The sequence below is a fragment of the Gracilinanus agilis genome, chromosome 1 (genome assembly GCF_016433145.1).
Source record: "Gracilinanus agilis isolate LMUSP501 chromosome 1, AgileGrace, whole genome shotgun sequence".
Classification (NCBI taxonomy): domain Eukaryota; kingdom Metazoa; phylum Chordata; class Mammalia; order Didelphimorphia; family Didelphidae; genus Gracilinanus; species Gracilinanus agilis.
In genome coordinates, this window is record NC_058130.1 from 207053983 (window position 1) to 207070640 (window position 16658).

At 37.8% G+C, this 16658-nt stretch overlaps 1 protein-coding gene across 2 annotated transcripts in view; it reads right to left on the reverse strand.

The window, feature by feature from the left end:
- Positions 1–16658, reverse strand: part of LOC123231171 (cytochrome P450 3A24-like) — an 81591-nt gene that overhangs the window by 50583 nt on the left and 14350 nt on the right. The window contains exons 1-4 of one of the 2 annotated variants that reach the window (XM_044657420.1): positions 12299–12623; positions 7815–7908; positions 5478–5530; positions 2805–2904 (exon numbers count right to left, since the gene is read on the reverse strand). In XM_044657420.1, the coding sequence (XP_044513355.1) occupies positions 2805–2904; positions 5478–5530; positions 7815–7908; positions 12299–12330 (279 nt within the window). In that variant the 5' untranslated portion in view covers positions 12331–12623. Of the gene's footprint in view, positions 1–2804; positions 2905–5477; positions 5531–7814; positions 7909–12298; positions 12624–16658 lie in introns of those variants that run through there. The other variant, XM_044657418.1, reaches the window with a different exon arrangement.

Sequence of the window (16658 nt, forward strand, 5' to 3'; positions counted from 1 at the left end):
GGACTGCAGGAGAGGAAACATATAGGAAAAACAACTGCATGAACGCATGGGTCGGGGTGGACATGATTGAGGGTGTAGACTCGAAACTACCACACCAATGCAACTACCAACAATTTGGAAATTGGTCTTGATCAAGGACACATGACAAAACTAGTGGAAATGCGCATGGGTAGGGGGGGTGCGGGTTGAAGGGGAAAGGAGGAGCATGAATCATGTAACCATGTTAAAAATGAATATTAATAAATGTAAAAAAAAACATGAAAAAAAAATCTATGCTTCACTGTCATAAAAGGAAGCAATGCCACTGATAAAAAGAGAATATTATTCTTGAATTTTGTTTGGATATTAAAAAAAAAAATGAGGAAGACTCATCTCTCAGTTCAAATCTGGCCTCAGACATTTACTAGATGTGTGACAAGTCACTTAACTCGTAATCCATTCTGCACTCAGCTTCCAAAGGGACAGTCCAAAAACATAGGTCCCATCACGTAACTCATCTGCTCTTACCACACCAGTGGCTCCTTCTTATCCCTATGTTTGAGAATAGATGCTTCTGCTTGCCATTTAGATGCCTTCATAACCTCACCCCAACTATCCTTTCCAATTTTGTTATTCATTGTTTCACTTCATAATAAATGGATCTCCTCGTCCCTAACATATTTCATCTCCATGCCTTTGTAAACACTTGTTTATTATGCACTCCTTCCTCATCTCTGTCTCTAAGAATCTTTATTTTCCTTCAAAGTTAAGCCCAAATCCTACCTCTTACATTAGACTGTTTCCTGATCTCCCTTGCTGCTAGTACCCCACTCTTCCCAACCCTGCCAAGTACTTTGCTTTTACATTGAATATACTTTTATGTATACGTGTCATTTTCTCCAATAAAATGAATGCTCCATAGAGACCAGAGACTGCTTAGTTTTAGTCGGTGTATCCTTTTTTGTTGTTGTTGTTGAACCATTTTAGTCATGTCTGACTCTTCATGACCTCGTTTGGGGGTTTTCTTGGCAAAGATATTGAAATGGCTTACCATTTGCTTCTCCAACTTATTTTTTACAGATAAAGAACTGAGGCAAAAGAGTTAGGTACCTGAGGTCACATAGTAAGTGTCTGAGACCAGATTTAAACCCATGAAGAGTCTTCCTGATTCCAAGGCCAGTGCTACATCCACTATGCCACCTAGTGACTCTTCTATGTATCCTTGGCAGCCTACAAATGTGAGTACTCAATTAAGGCTTGTTGATGGAAACTGGAAAACCTGAGTTTTTAGAATAGGCGACTATTTAGTTAGCTTTAACATATACACTTTAATTTTGTAAAGCAATTTAGATTTTTATAAAACTTTTAATCTCACTGGATTTTCTTTCTACCATTGGAATGTAGGCTAAGTAGGACTATCCCCATTATACAAAATTGAGACAGAGATTATGTAAGTAGCCAAAGGTCTCACAGAGCAGGGACAGAAACCCCTGTTTCCTGACTGCCACCCCAGAATTCTTTTCACTAGACCACAAGGAAAGGAGCTGAGTAGAAAATCAATAAATTTTACAAGGGCTAAACTCTCTAGAAAATAATTCAGCATCCAAAATATTTCAAAGTTTGTTTAATGTTTATATCACATGTAGTGCTGACCCAGGGCAAAATTACAAAGTAGAGAAAGTTTTCTCTGGAGTACTTTCCTCACACTCATCTCAGTACACTTTTCTCTCTCAGGCACTGCGTACAATTTCTACCAGGTCTACATTTCAGCTAGCTGCCAATTAATCCCCAATAAAGTATTAGGCGATAGGTTTCAGGTATTCTCCTCTCCCAGCAGCAGTTTTTGTATCTTAACTGGGGTCTCTGGAAAATGAAAAAGCCTTTAACACCGGGAGGAATTAATCATAAGTTGTGGGATTTTAGACTCGGAGACAGGAGGAAAGAGTAAAGATATTCTGTAATGGGGGAAGATAACCTGTGTGATGCCCAACAGTATATAATACATAGGTGCTGATGTCTTGATCATCATCTATCAATACCTGTGCTGTGGCACAAATGTTTTGTTAAAGGCTAATGCTTATTGTTTTGAAAATGAGGACACTTTGGCCACCAGTCTGTCTCAATTATATTGCCTTCATCATGTATACTGCTCAAGTTGGGGTAGTCTTAGTGAAATGAAGTTATTATTGTCATTAAAATCCTGGTTTCTGAGGGCAGCTGGGTGGCTCAGTGGATTGAGAGCCAGGCCTAGAGACGGGAGGTCCTAGGTTCAAATCTGGCCTCAGACACTTCTCAGCTGTGTGACTCTGGGCAAGTCACTTAACTTCCATTGTCTAACCCTTACCACTCTTCTGCCTTGGAGCCAATACACAGTATTGACTCCAAGTCAGAAGTTAAGGTGTTTTTTTTTTCAATTAATTAATTAATTAAAAGAATGAAATCCTGGCTTCCTTTCCATACCTGAATATTGTTTTGTAAGACAGACTTGTAGTCATATTTTACTTTCCAAAAAGCACCGCCATAAGGGTAGTTGTGCAAGCTCTAATTCTAGTTTTCTTTTGAAGGATCTGGCCATATTTTTCATGAAGGATCAAGCTGCCAGAAGAAAATGTAACTGTTTAGAAAGGGCTTGGTGTGTGTTATATATTCCACCTAACCAAAACCACAATTAGTCTTCAGGCTTAGAGAATGCAGGCAATCTTGTTAGAAAGGAAGATTTTGATGGAAATCCAAGGTTTCCTACAAAATGGACAATTTAGATTAGAATATTTTAATGCCTTCAGCCCAAGAAACATCCCGATATATACTTCTACCCGGGAACTTACCCGACGATTGGTAAAGAGTGTATAAAACTCTTTCACTAGAACTATTTTGATCATGGCTGGATCCAGAATGGCTAATACAGGAAGTCTGCCATCATAAAACCTATTGAGAGCATCAAGATAGAAAAAATTAAGTTTCTTTCAGAGATCCACACAGAAAAATAGTTTCTTAAGTCAAAAAAATCATAATATCTCCCTTTGGCATGATCAATCTTCTTGGAGCTAGGTGATAAAATAGCCACCACCATCACTCTGTCCCTCTGTTCCTCCTTCCTACTCTCAGTAAGTATTTTACAATCATAAACCTAGAACTAGAAGGAACCTCAGAGAAAGCCATCTACTCTAACTCCCTCATTTTACCAATGAAGGAATTCTGGCAAAGAGATATTAAGTAACTTGCCTAAGAGGAAAACAGTAGCATATATCAAGGGCAGAATTGGAAGCGAGATCCTCTGACTCCACACCCAATCCTCTTTCCACTGTGCCTCATTGTCTCCATTTTGTGATAACAGCAATTCATCAAATCTTCAACATTATGTGGAAGTAACTCTATTTCTTAAAGACAGTAGCAATATTCAAGCAGTGTCAAATCTACCAAGGCAGAAATAATGATTTTTTTTCATCCAGGGCAACTCTAGAAGATCAGACTAGACTAATAGACTGCATATCCTAAACTACAAAAATTTGGTGATATTCATCAGTGGAAGGAGTCCATTAATTCTTAGTACCTGAGGTTCTTAACCTAAGTTTTGTGAACTTGTTTTTTAAAATATTTGCATATTTAAAAAAATTCAGTATTTCAATATAATTTAATTTCTTTGTAACCTATACATTTTATGCATTTAAAAACTTTTTTTCTGAGAAAGGGTCCATAGGCTTCACCAGACTGCCAAAGAGGTCCACAATACAACAATAAGAAAAGGTTAAGAACACTATTCAAAGAGAAAAATAGCTCTCATTCTCATAGCCTTTTAAATTTTATAAGCCAAAATTATATTGGTTGCATTCCCTAAGACTGAAGACTGATCACGGTCTTGGTCGGGTTATTTGATCATTTATCAAATAACACATTCAAAGCCCTTTCTAAACAATTATATCTTCCTTCCAGAGTAACTCCCTGAACTTGGAAGTCAGAGGACTTGAGTTCATCCCACACCTGCTGATACTAGTCATAAGATCTTGGACAAGTGAGTCTTCATCTGTAAAATCAGGGTACTGGACTAGATGACCCAAGTCTCTTCTGGTTCTAAATCTATGAACTCATGAATCCTGTGAAATAGGTGTTGAAAGCACTAATATTCCTATTTTTCCAGCTAAGGAGACTAGGGCACAAAACAGTAAAGAAATTTGCTCATGGCTTATATTACTACAAAGGATTAGAACCAGGACTCAAACCCTGGATCTTCTGATTAAGTCCATAATTTTTTTCACCCACTGCCTATAATGGAGATGCCAAAGATGGAAGTGGTGCTCTTAAATTGCTGACACAGTAGAAAGTCTTTGATTCTAAGTCAGAAGAACTGAGTTCAAATTCTGACTCTGAGACTAGCTGTTTTACCTTGTGCAATTTACTTAATCTCTCTGTGTCTGCTTCTTCATCTGTAAAATAAAGACATTGAACTAAATAATCTTTGTGATCCCTTTCAATTCTAATTGTTTTAATATAAAACTGATAACCTAAAATAGAAGTTCCTCAAGGACAGAGATTGTCATTTTAATTTTGGTTTCCCCAGTACCTGGCACATAATAGGTGCCTAATTAATGCTTGAGAATCTATTAAAAATTAGTATAATTCCAGAGGGAATTTTCAAGGTAATCAAGTGGTCTGGAAAATATCCCCTTCCATGACTAGCTGTTGTTCTTTATTCTCATTGTCTGTTTCTGCCATAAATCCATACTCTTTGGCCTCTGGTTACATGCATTTCTCAGCAAGCAGCACTGAAAAATATTAACTCCAGCTTTGAAGATGTTTTGTTTTCTCTCTACAGGAGACTACAGAAAATGTACGTTTTAACAGCAAAGGCAACACAATCAGAGGCAGGATGAAGTTAGGGGGCTGTAGTCAAAGAGTAGTCATTTTTGTAAAATAAAAATTGGCCTTTTGCTGAAATGTTCATGTCACAGCCTAAATAGCAGTGCTCCACAAGGTCTGGGTTCCTCAGTTGCTGGTGTAACTGATGGCATCTGTCCTCCTCTCTCTTCAAAGCCCTCCCTTTGCCCTCAGTACTCAGTGTGCTTGGCCTCATATCCTTAGCTGTAGCTGTTAATTGTGTTTTTTTTATGGAATCATATTTGAGATGGATGGGTTCTCAGCATGAGGTCCAGTAAGGAGAAGTGAATGTCCAAGCATCAGTAGTCATGGAGGTAGTAAGACAGAGGACTGGGATTCAAAAACAGGACATGATTTCAAAATCCAGTGCTATTTCCAAAATGTTATTCCAAAATTTCATAATCTATTTGTTGGATTCTTTCTCATTTTTAAGGTCAAACCCAAACACGGCCTCTCCCTTGCCTTCCTGTTAACTTACAAACAATAAAATTTCCATTTGTCCCTCATGCATCATTTGCTATGTAACTAAAAAATTTATTTATCCAATTATATTGTATTAAACTTCTCTGTGTTTATATCTTAGTCCAGAAAGCTCTGTGAGGTCAGGGACCACCTTTTATACTTACCCCCACATTTTGCCATATTTCTTAAAACATTCCTTGTCAAACTCCAAAATTCCCTGAAGAAAAATTAAAGTAGATTAGACAATAGGAAAGATGTAGATTTATTGCACTGGCACCATGGACATCATACCAAGGTCGCCAGAAATGCTTGAGCTAGTATGATTATCTTGTGTAACATCCTTATTATATCAAAAGGCAGAGAACTCTCTAAGCTCCCTAGATTCTTCATAAATGATTTCAGCAGGAATTAAGAAAGGAAGTGAAGGAGAATTATCTTACTCATTTCTCATTTGCATGATTTTTGTAACTTAAAAAATAAGTTTTCAAGAAACAGTTTTGGTTTCATTTATCTGTCCCACTTGCTCCTTCTTCCTCTTGAACTAATTGAAAAAAAATGCCTCAATAAATGTCTACATAGTTCTTCAAAACAAATCCCCACATCAAAGGATTTAGAGAGAAGTTGGGCTTAGAGATCATCTAGGCCAGAGGTTATTAACCTGAAGTCCACAATTTTGTTTTTCAAAATATTTTGATAATTGCTTTTCAACATAATTGGTTTCCTTTCTAATCCTACATATTTAGCATTTCAAAATAGTGCTCTGAGGAGGAATTCACATCCTTCATCAGACTGCCAAAGGGGATGATGACACAAACCAGATTAAGAATCCCTGAATTAGGCTATCTCCTTAATTTTATTGAAGGGAGCAACTACCCAGGTTTTTCTATCATTATTTCAGTCATGTCTGATTCTTCATGACCCCATTTGGGGTATTCTTGGCAAAGACACTAGAGTAGTTTGCCATTTCTTTCTCTAGTTCATTTTACAGATGAGGGAATAAGCAGAGTTCAGTGACTTGCCCAAGGTCACATAGCTAGTGTCTAAAGCTGGATTTGAACTCAGGAAGATGTCTTCCTGCCTCCAGGCTAGGCGCTCTCTCCACTGTGCCACCTGGCCTGTATTTCTGTAGGACCTTGTAATGATTAGCATTGATACTGAGTCTAAAGGGACAATTTAACTCAAGAAGCGGCACTAACTAGCAATAGACAGACCATTGTAGAGATTAAAGGGCAAAGCAATAACTGCCAAGCACACACTGTCCAGAGTAGAGGATATAGATTATACTATATCATATTTATAGTATACCAGTAGGTAGATACTGTAATGGATAGAGGGATAGTCTTAGAGTCAGAAAGTCCTCAGTTCAAATCCCACCTTGGACATATACTGCCTGGATGGCTTTGGAAAGGTTTACTCTATATCTCAATGCCCTGGCCCAACAAGTCCCTTAAGCTACATTGTAAAGTAGGTACTGATTTGCATTAGTATAGTTTCTTCCCAAGGGGTTCCTTATAGCCATAAAATCACAGCTGTGGTCTCCAAAAATCTAAACGTTTGCAGTGATTCCCAAAGTGGGTGCCACCGCCCCCTGGTGGATGCTGCAGCAATCCAGGGTGGAGCAGTGATGGCCACAGGTGCACTTGGGATTTTGAATGTTTTAACTTTTTTTGTATTAAATTCTATTCTGAGTTCAATAAATAGTTTCATAATTTCAAAGGTCAATGTTTCTAATTTATACCTTTCTTTACTGTGTTTTATGAAAAAGTAGAAACATTAATACATGTATCTTTCCTATTAATTGCTATTAAAATTTTTTAAAAATTAATTTCCAGTGAGCACTAAGTAATATTTTTTCTGGAAAGGGGGCAGTAGGCCAAAAAAGTTTGGGAACCACTGGTTTAGGGCATAGGGAGTATATGGAAGGGTACTAGAAAAGAGGAATATCGAGGTTCTTTGGTTTGCCTCCATCTGAGAGTGGGACCTCTGAAATGATTCTTTTCTCCATCCTAATGATTGAGGAGGAGATGATGAAGATGAAGGATCAAACAATGATACAATCATAGATTAAGAGCTACAAGAGACCATAGAGGCCGTCCAGTCCAATGCCTCTTGTTACAGATGAGGAAGCAGAGGCATGACTTGCAGAGGGTCACACAGATAGTAAGTGTCTGAGATTGGATTTGAACTCAAATTCTCTTGACTCCAGGGCTGGCACTGCTTAACTCAGGGCCAAATAGCTTAAACTAAGGGCTTCTACCAATACACCATGTAGACCAAATGTTGTTTTCCTTTGGTATCTTCAAAAAATTAGTCTTCAAACCTTTCCTCTGGCTTTGGTTGGTGGATCCCTGGCTCCCTATCTCCCTGATCCCCAAATCTTCCTTTTCAAAGTAGTACACAATAAAATGCTGGTGGGGAGATACAAAAAGTGAAGAAACAGGTTAGGCTTCACAATCAAAGCCCTAGTAAGGAAGGATTTTCTGCTGAATACTCATATTTACCTTGCGATATTCTAGGAATGTCCCAAAAAATGGAAGAGGCCTTGGTCCAGGAATACCCAATTTCTTAAAAAACCCATATGGCCAGATTCCATATCTGTAATATGAATAAAAGGAAGTAAGCACAGATAATAATAAGTGGTTTTTGTTTTCTATTTCTAGTTATACATAATGTGCTTTATTATAAAAAATCTGTATATGTTATATTTTTATATTACTTTAATATTTGCAAAAACCCTTACAAATATTATGTAATTTGATCCTCACAATAGCATTGGTAGATATTATTATCTCATTTTGCAATTGAGGAAGATTGTGTTAAGACTTGCCCAAGTCACAATCTAGTAAGTATGAGAGTCTGCATTTGAACACAGGTTTTCCTGACTCCGGGTTCAGAGTTCTCTCTATCCACTGTACCACCTAGCTGCTTCCACAAATATTCTTTTTTTGAACATTTATTAATATTTATTTTTTAGAAAAGTTAACATGGTTACATAATTCATGCTCTTACTTTCCCCATCACCTCCCGAGGTCCCTCCCCACCCCATGGCTGATGCGTATTTCCATTGGTTTTAACATGTGTCATTGATCAAGACCTATTTCCAAATTGTTGATCATTGCATTGATGCGGTAGTTTCAAGTCTACATCCCCAATCATGTCCACCTCAACCCATGTGTTCAAGCAGTTGTTTTTCTTCTGTTTCCACTCCTATAGTTCTTCCTCTGAAGATGGGTAGCATTCTTTACCATAAGTCCCTCAGACTTGTCCTGGGTCATTGCGTTACTGCTAGTACAGAAGTCCATTACATTCTATTTTACCAGAGTGTATTGGTCTCTGTGTACAATGTTCTTCTGGCTCTGCTCCTTTCACTCTGCACCAGTTCATGGAGGTCTTTCCAGTTCACATGGAATTCCTCCAGTTTATTATAACTTTGAGCAAAATAGTATTCCATCACCAGCATATACCACAATTTGTTCAGCCATTCCCCAATTGAAGGACATCCCCTCATTTTCCAGTTTTTTGCCACCACAAAAATTGCGTTTGTAAATATTTTCGCAGAAGTCTGTTTATCTATGATCTCTTTGGGGTACAAACCCAGCAATGGTAAGGCTGGATCAAAGGGCAGGCATTCTTTTATAGCCCTTTGAGCATAGTTCCAAATTGCCAGCCAGAATGGTTGGATCAGTTCACAACTCCACCAGCAATGCATTAATATCCCGGATTTGCCACATCTCCTCCAGCATTCATTACTCTCCCCTTCTTTCATTTTAGCCAATCTGTTAGGTGTGAGGTGATACCTCAGAGTTGTTTTGATTTGCATTTCTCTAATTATTTTTAGAGATTTAGAGCACTTTCTCATGTGCTTATTGATAGTTTTGATTTCTTTATGTGAAAATTGCCTATTCATGTCCCTTGCCCATTTATCAATTGGGGAATGGCTTGATTTTTTATACAATTGGTTTAACTCCTTGTATATTTGAGTAATTAGACCCCTGTCAGAGTTTTTTGTTATAAAGATTTTTTCCCAATTTGTGGTTCCCTTCTGATTTTGGCTACATTGTTTTTGTTTGCACGAAAGCTTTTTGGTTTGATATAATCAAAATCATTTATTTTATATTTTGTAATTTTCTCTAACTCTTGTTTGGTTTTAAAATCTTTCCTTTCCCAGAGATCTGACAAGTAAACTATTCTATGTTCACTTAACTTATTTATAGTTTCCCTCTTTATATTCAAGTTATTTATTCATTCTGAATTTTTCTTGGTGTAGGGTGTGAGAAGTTGATCTAAACCTAATCTCTCCCATATTGTTTTCCAAATTTCCCAGCAGTTTTTGTCAAATAGTTTGTTTTTGTCCCCAAAGTTGGGCTCTTTGGGTTTATCATACACTGTCTTGCTGATGTCACTTACCCCAAGTCTATTCCACTGATCCTCCTCTCTATCTCTTAGCCAGTATAATATTGTTTTGAAGACTGCTACTTTATAGTATAGTTTAATATCTGTTACTGCTAGGCCCCCTTCCTTCACATTTTTTTTCATTATTTCCCTTGAAATTCTTGATCTTTTGTTATTCCAAATGAAATTTGTTATAGTTTTTTCTAATTCAGTAAAGAAGTTTTTTGGTAGCTTGATAGGTATGGCGCTAAATAGGTAAATTAATTTGGGTAGAATTGTCATTTTTATTATGTTAGCTCGTCCTACCCATGAGCAATCAATGGCTTTCCAATTGTTTAGATCCAGTTTTATTTGTTTGGAAAGTGTTTTGTAGTTGTTTTCATATAATTGTTGTGTTTGTTTGGTAGATAGATTCCTAAGTATTTTATATTGTCTAGGGTGATTTTGAATGGTGTTTCTCTTTCTACTTCTTGCTGCTCTAGTGTGTTGGAAATGTATAGAAATGCTGATGATTTATGTGCATTTATTTTGTATCCTGCAACTTTGCTAAAGTTGTTGATTATTTCTACAAGCTTCTTAGTTGATTGTCTAGGATTTTTTAAGTAGACCATCATATCATCTGCAAAGAGTGATAGCTTAGTCTCCTCCTTGCCTATTTTGATACCTTCAATTTCTTTTTCTTCTCTAATTGCAAGTGCTAGTGTTTCTAGTACTATGTTGAATAATAGAGGTGATAATGGGCATCCTTGTTTCACTCCTGATCTTATTGGGAAGGCTTCTAATTTATCCCCATTGCATATGATGCTAGTTGATGGTTTTAGGTACATACTGTTTATTATTTTTAGGAAAGGTCCTTCTATTCCTATACTTTCCAGGGTTTTCAATAGGAATGTATACTGTATTTTGTCAAAGGCTTTTTCAGCATCTATTGAGATAATCATGTGATTTTTGTTTGTTAGACTGTTGATATGGTCAATTATGTGGATGGTTTTCCTGATGTTGAACCATCCTTGCATTCCTGGTATAAATCCCACCTGATCATGGTGGATGATCCTCTTGATCACTTACTGGAGTCTCTTTGCTAGTATTCTATTTAAAATTTTTGCATCTATGTTCATTAGGCAGATTGGTCTATAGTTTTATTTCTCTGTTTTTGATCTACCTGGCTTTGGAATCGGTACTATATTTGTGTCATAAAAGGAATTTGGTAGGACTCCTTCTTTACTTATTATATCAAATAATTTGTGTAGTGTTGGGATTAGTTGCTCTTTGAATGTCTGATAGAATACACTTGTATCCATGAGGCCCTGGTGATTTTTTCTTAGGGAGTTCTTTGATGGCTTGTTCAATTTCTTTTTCTGATATGGGATTATTTAGGTATTCTATTTCTTCTGCTGTTAATCTAGGCAATTTGTATTTTTGTAAATATTCATCCATATCTCATAGATTGCTATATTTATTGCCACATAATTGTGGGCAAAAGAGTTTTTAACGATTGCCTTAATTTCCCCTTCATTAGAGATGAGGTCTCCCTTTTCATCTTTGATACTATCAATTTGGTTTTATTCTTTCCTTTTTTTATTAGATTGACCAGTACTTTGTCTACTTTATATGTTTGCTTCAAATATCAGCTTCTAGTCTTGTTTATTAATTCAATAGTTCTTTTACTTTCAATTTTATTGATTTCTCCCTTGATTTTTAGTATTTCTAATTTAGTTTTCATCTGGGGATTTTTAATTTGTTCGCTTTCTAATTTTTTAAGTTGCATGCCCAATTCACTAATCTCTGCCCTCCCTAATTTGTTAATATATGCACTCAAGGATATAAATTTCCCCCTGAGTACTGTCTTGGCTGCATCCCACAGAGTTTGGTAGGATGTCTCATCATTGTCATTCTCTTCAATGAAATTGTTGATTGTTTCTATGATTTCTTCTTTGACTAGCTGGTTTTGGAGAATCATATTATTTAATTTCCAATTAGTTCTTTTTTAAACCCTTACCTTCTGTCTTGGAGTCAATACTGTGTATTGGCTCCAAGGCAGAAGAGTGGTAAGGGTAGGCAATGGGGGTCAAGTGACTTGCCCAGGGTCACACAGCTGGGAAGTGTCTGAGGCTAGATTTGAACCTAGGACCTCACGTCTCTAGGCCTGGTTCTCAATCCACTGAGCTACCCAGCTGCCCCTTCCAATTAGTTTTTTTTATTTGCCTGTCCAGGTGCCCTCACTAATTATCATTTTTTTGTATTATGATCTGAGAAGGTTACATTTATTATTTCTGCTCTTTTGCATTTGTTTGCAATGTTTCTATGCCCTATTACATGGTCAATCTTTGTGAATGTACCATGTGCAGCTGAAAAGAATGTGTATTCCTTTTTGTTCCTATTTATTTTTCTCCACATATCCATTAAATCTAATTTTTCTAGGACTTCATTCATCTCTCTTACCTCTTTCTTATTTATTTTTTGGTTTGATTTATCTAGATGTGAAAGAGGAATATTTAGATCTCCCACTTGTATGGTTTTACTATCTATTTCCTTCTTGAGCTCTGCCAGTTTCTCCTTTATGAATCTAGGTGCTATGCCATTTGGTGCATACATATTGAGCAATGTTCCACAAATATTCTTCATTGAACAAATTCAATAACCAGATTGCTTTCTCTTTTTCTTTCTTTTTTACTATTATTGTCTACTACACACTATCACTGGTGATGTTTGGGTTTTGTGTGGAATTGTTAGGTTGAAAGAAATGTTATTAAATTATATCACCTGGTGAAAAATATTAATTGAGTATAAATAAGTAGTCTGTATTTTGTTTTAGGGTATAATTTAATTAATCATTACAACTCAACTGTAACACACTGGGACCCAAACTAACCAACACCCAAGTTTTTTCTCCCCTTTCTTAAGGACTTCTATACTTGATTCACAATCTTCCTCACTACCTCAACTCCCAGTCTTATACTTAGGGAATTCAATTTACATGTGTTATGTTGATAATAACAGATAGTTTGGGAAAGCAGATAATTATGCCAGGGCCAGTAACCTCCAAGTCACAGACACTGACTGACAGGCTTCAGTGAGAAGGGAGGGGGTTAGACACTCCTGACTCTCAAACCCTCCACACAAGCAGTTGATTTTCAGTTGGGATAATGGAGGCAAGATAAGGTTCTTCTGGCAAGTTTCTGTCGAAACTGAACTCCAATGATGTTCCCTTTCTTTAACTTATATTCCCCACAGGTCTGATAGAGGAATAAGTAGAAGCTAGTTACCTAAAAGTTGAGGACTGAGGGGGCAGCTGGGTAGCTCAGTGGAGTGAGAGTCAGGCCTAGAGACAGGAGATCCTAGGTTCAAACCCGGCCTCAGCCACTTCCCAGCTGTGTGACCCTGGGCAAGTCACTTGACCCCCATTGCCCACCCTTACCAATCTTCCACCTATGAGACAATACACCGAAGTACAAGGGTTTAAAAAAAATTAAAAAAAAAATTTGAGGACTGAGATTGATCTAATCTTCTTAAACTGGCAGCTGAGAGGATTCAAGCTAGATGATAACTATGAGCAGTGAGTATCCCCAAATAATTCCCAGGCACAGATATTGAAGGAACACTTATATTAAGAAGGAAAGGGAAAAGCTAGAGGGGGTAATTAGGTTTAGGATGAGGAAAAGGTAACCCTGATCTATGAGGTTGAATCTGCCCTTCCCCCCCACCCCAGGAGGGGGTGACGGGCACTTGGCTAAACTGGCTCTCTTGTTAATAATGAATATCACCAGAGTTCCGGGTTAAGATGGCGGCAGAGTAAGAAGCAGCTCTTAACCTCTCCTGACTGAAACACACAAAAATCCTCAAGGGGACATAAAAACAAGTCCAGACGAACAGAGGGACCCCACAAAAGGGCACAGTGTGGAAGGTACGTGGAATCGGGACATTTCCATGCTATAAAGGGGTGAAAAAGCTCTCACTAAATCGCGGGCTGAGTAACCATCCGACTCCCACCCCCTCCACACACACCACCTATAACGCCAAAGCCAGCTAAAAAGAAATAGAGGAAGTTTGGGGCACCCATCGAGTCATTGGCAGCTCTGGGCCTGTTCCTGAGAGCAGCAAGATTTAGGACCCCAAAAAGCTAAAGAACACACACAAACTCTGTGCGTGGGAGCAGGGCGCAGAGAGTGGACGAAGGACGCAGAGCGCAGGCTCAGAGCACAGGCATGGGCGGAGGCGTGGGTGGAGGTAGACACAGACACAAGCTAAAGCTCTGAAACCCTGAGTGGGGAACCAGTGCAGACTGGTATACAACTGTGGAAGCAGCACCCTGAGACTTGTAAAGAAACCTCCAGCAGAGGATCAAGCAAGGGGGTCCACCAGGGGGCTTGACCTTGGAAAAAAACAGAACTCAGACCTCAGGAGCCAAAAGATTGCGGACAGACCCTGAGCTCAAGGATAAACCTGAGAAGCTGCTGGGCTAATGATGGTTACCCAGTCTCAGGAAGTTCAGAAGAGAAAGATTAACAACAAGAAAAAGAAGTCTTTAACACTCGACAACTTTTACACAGAGAAAATCCAGACAACCAAGCAAACAGAGGAGGAGAACAAACAGGCATCCGAACCCTCCTCAAATAAGGAAACTCCTCACAAGCTATAGAAGAGTCCAAAACTGAGATTTTGAGGAAAATGGAAGAGATCTGGCAAGAAAATAACAGTTTAAAAGGTAGAATCTTGCAATTGGAAAGTGAGGCTCAGAAACCAAATGAACTGATAAGCAAATTGAACACCAGAAATGACCAGATTGAAAAGGAATACCAGAAGATTATAGCCGAAAACCAGAAGATTATAGCTGAAAACCAAAAGATCATAGCCGAAAACAGAAAGATTATAGCCGAAAACCAATCCCTAAAGGCTAGAATTGAGCAATTAGAAGCTAATGATCTCTCAAGACAACAAGAACAAATAAAACAAAGTCAAAAGACTGAAAAAATAGAAGGAAACATGAAATATCTCAATGAGAGAGAGACAGACCAAGAAAACTGGTCCAGAAGAGACAATTTGAGAATAATTGGTCTTCCAGAAAAACCAGAAATTAATAGAAACCTGGACTCCATACTAACAGAAATAATTCAGCAAAATTGCCCTGAAGACCTACAACAAGAGGGCAATATAGACATTAAAAGGATCCATAGAACACCCGCGACATTTGATCCAGATAAGAAAACAACCAGAAAAATAATTGCCAAATTCAAGAGTTTCCAAGCAAAAGAAAAAATCTTACAATGAGCCAGAAAGAGACAATTCAAATATCAAGGAGCACCAATCAGGATCACACAGGATCTGGCAGCCTCCACGCTAAAGATCGCAAGGCTTAGAATACGATATTCAGAAAGGCAAGAGAGCTGGGCCTGCAACCACGGATCAACTACCCAGCAAAATTGACTATATATTTCGAGGGGAAAGTATGGGCATTCAACAAAATTGAAGAATTCCAGGTATTTGCACAGAAAAGACCAGGGCTAAATGGAAAGTTTGATATCCAACCACAAAAATCGAGAGAAACATGAAAAGGTAAATAAGATACAGAGGGGAAAGAAAGAAAACTTATAATTTTTAAATTTGCCTTTTTAAGGGCCTCAGTGAGATCTAATTATCTGTATTCCTATGTAGAGAAATGTTATGTATAATTCTCTGTAGTGAACTCTATTCACTATTATAATATTCACTATTATAGTAATCAGAAGAATAATTCACAGGGTGAGGGTGGAACACTAAATAATCTAAGATGACATGGGGGATGGGAAAGAGGGTGTGAATAGCAGGGGACACCAAGAGAAACTTGAGCGAATAAGAAAAATAGGATATTCTATTACACACAAAGAGGGCATGGGAAGGAGAGGGGACAAATACTATTATAAGAAGGAGAGGAAGAGAGCATTAAGAGGTAATAATCAAACTTTACTCTCAGTGTAATCAACCCGGAGAGGGAAGAGTAGCTATACTATCCATTGGGACATAAAACTCTTATCTAACCTTTCTGAGAAAGTCAGAAGGTATAAACCAAGGGGAGCAGTGGAGTGGGGAGGTCAAAAAAAGGGAGGGGAGAAGAAGGGGGAGGGAACTCACAAGGCCTTTAAAAACAAAAAGAGGGGGGAAAAATAAGGGAGGGGTAGAAAAGGAAGTTAATCAATGCAGGGGATAAGGGATAGTGGCTCAATACCAAACGACTGGTTTAAAAGGAAATAGTATAAGAAAAAGGGGGTAGGAATAGGGTAGGATTCGAAAATGTCAGCAAATGCACAACTGATGATTATAACTCTGAATGTGAATGGGATGAACTCGCTCATAAAACGGAAGCAAATAGCAGAGTGGATTAGAAACCAAAATCCCACCATATGTTGTCTACAAGAAACACATATAAGACGGGTGGACATACACAAGTTTAAGGTTCAGGGCTTTAGCAAAATCTTTTGGGCGTCAAATGAGAAAAAGAAGGCAGGAGTGGCCATTATGATTTCTGACAAAGCCAAAGTAAAAATAGATATGATTAAAAAAGACAGGGAAGGTCATTACATCCTGATTAAAGGCAGTATAAACAATGAGGAAATAACACTGCTCAATATGTTTGCACCAAGTGGCATAGCACCCAAATTCATAAAGGAGAAACTGGCAGAGCTCAAGAAGGAAATAGATAGTAAAACCATACTAGTGGGAGATCTAAATATTCCTCTGTCAGATCTAGATAAATCAAACTGAAAAATAAATAAGAAAGAGATAAGAGAGATGAATGAAGTCCTAGAAAAATTAGATTTAGTGGATATGTGGAGAAAAATAAATAGGGACAAAAAGGAATACACCTTCTTTTCAGCTGCACATGGCACATTCACAAAGATTGACCATGTAATAGGGCATAGAATCACTGCAAACAAATGCAAAAGAGCAGAAATAATAAATGTAACCTTCTCAGATCA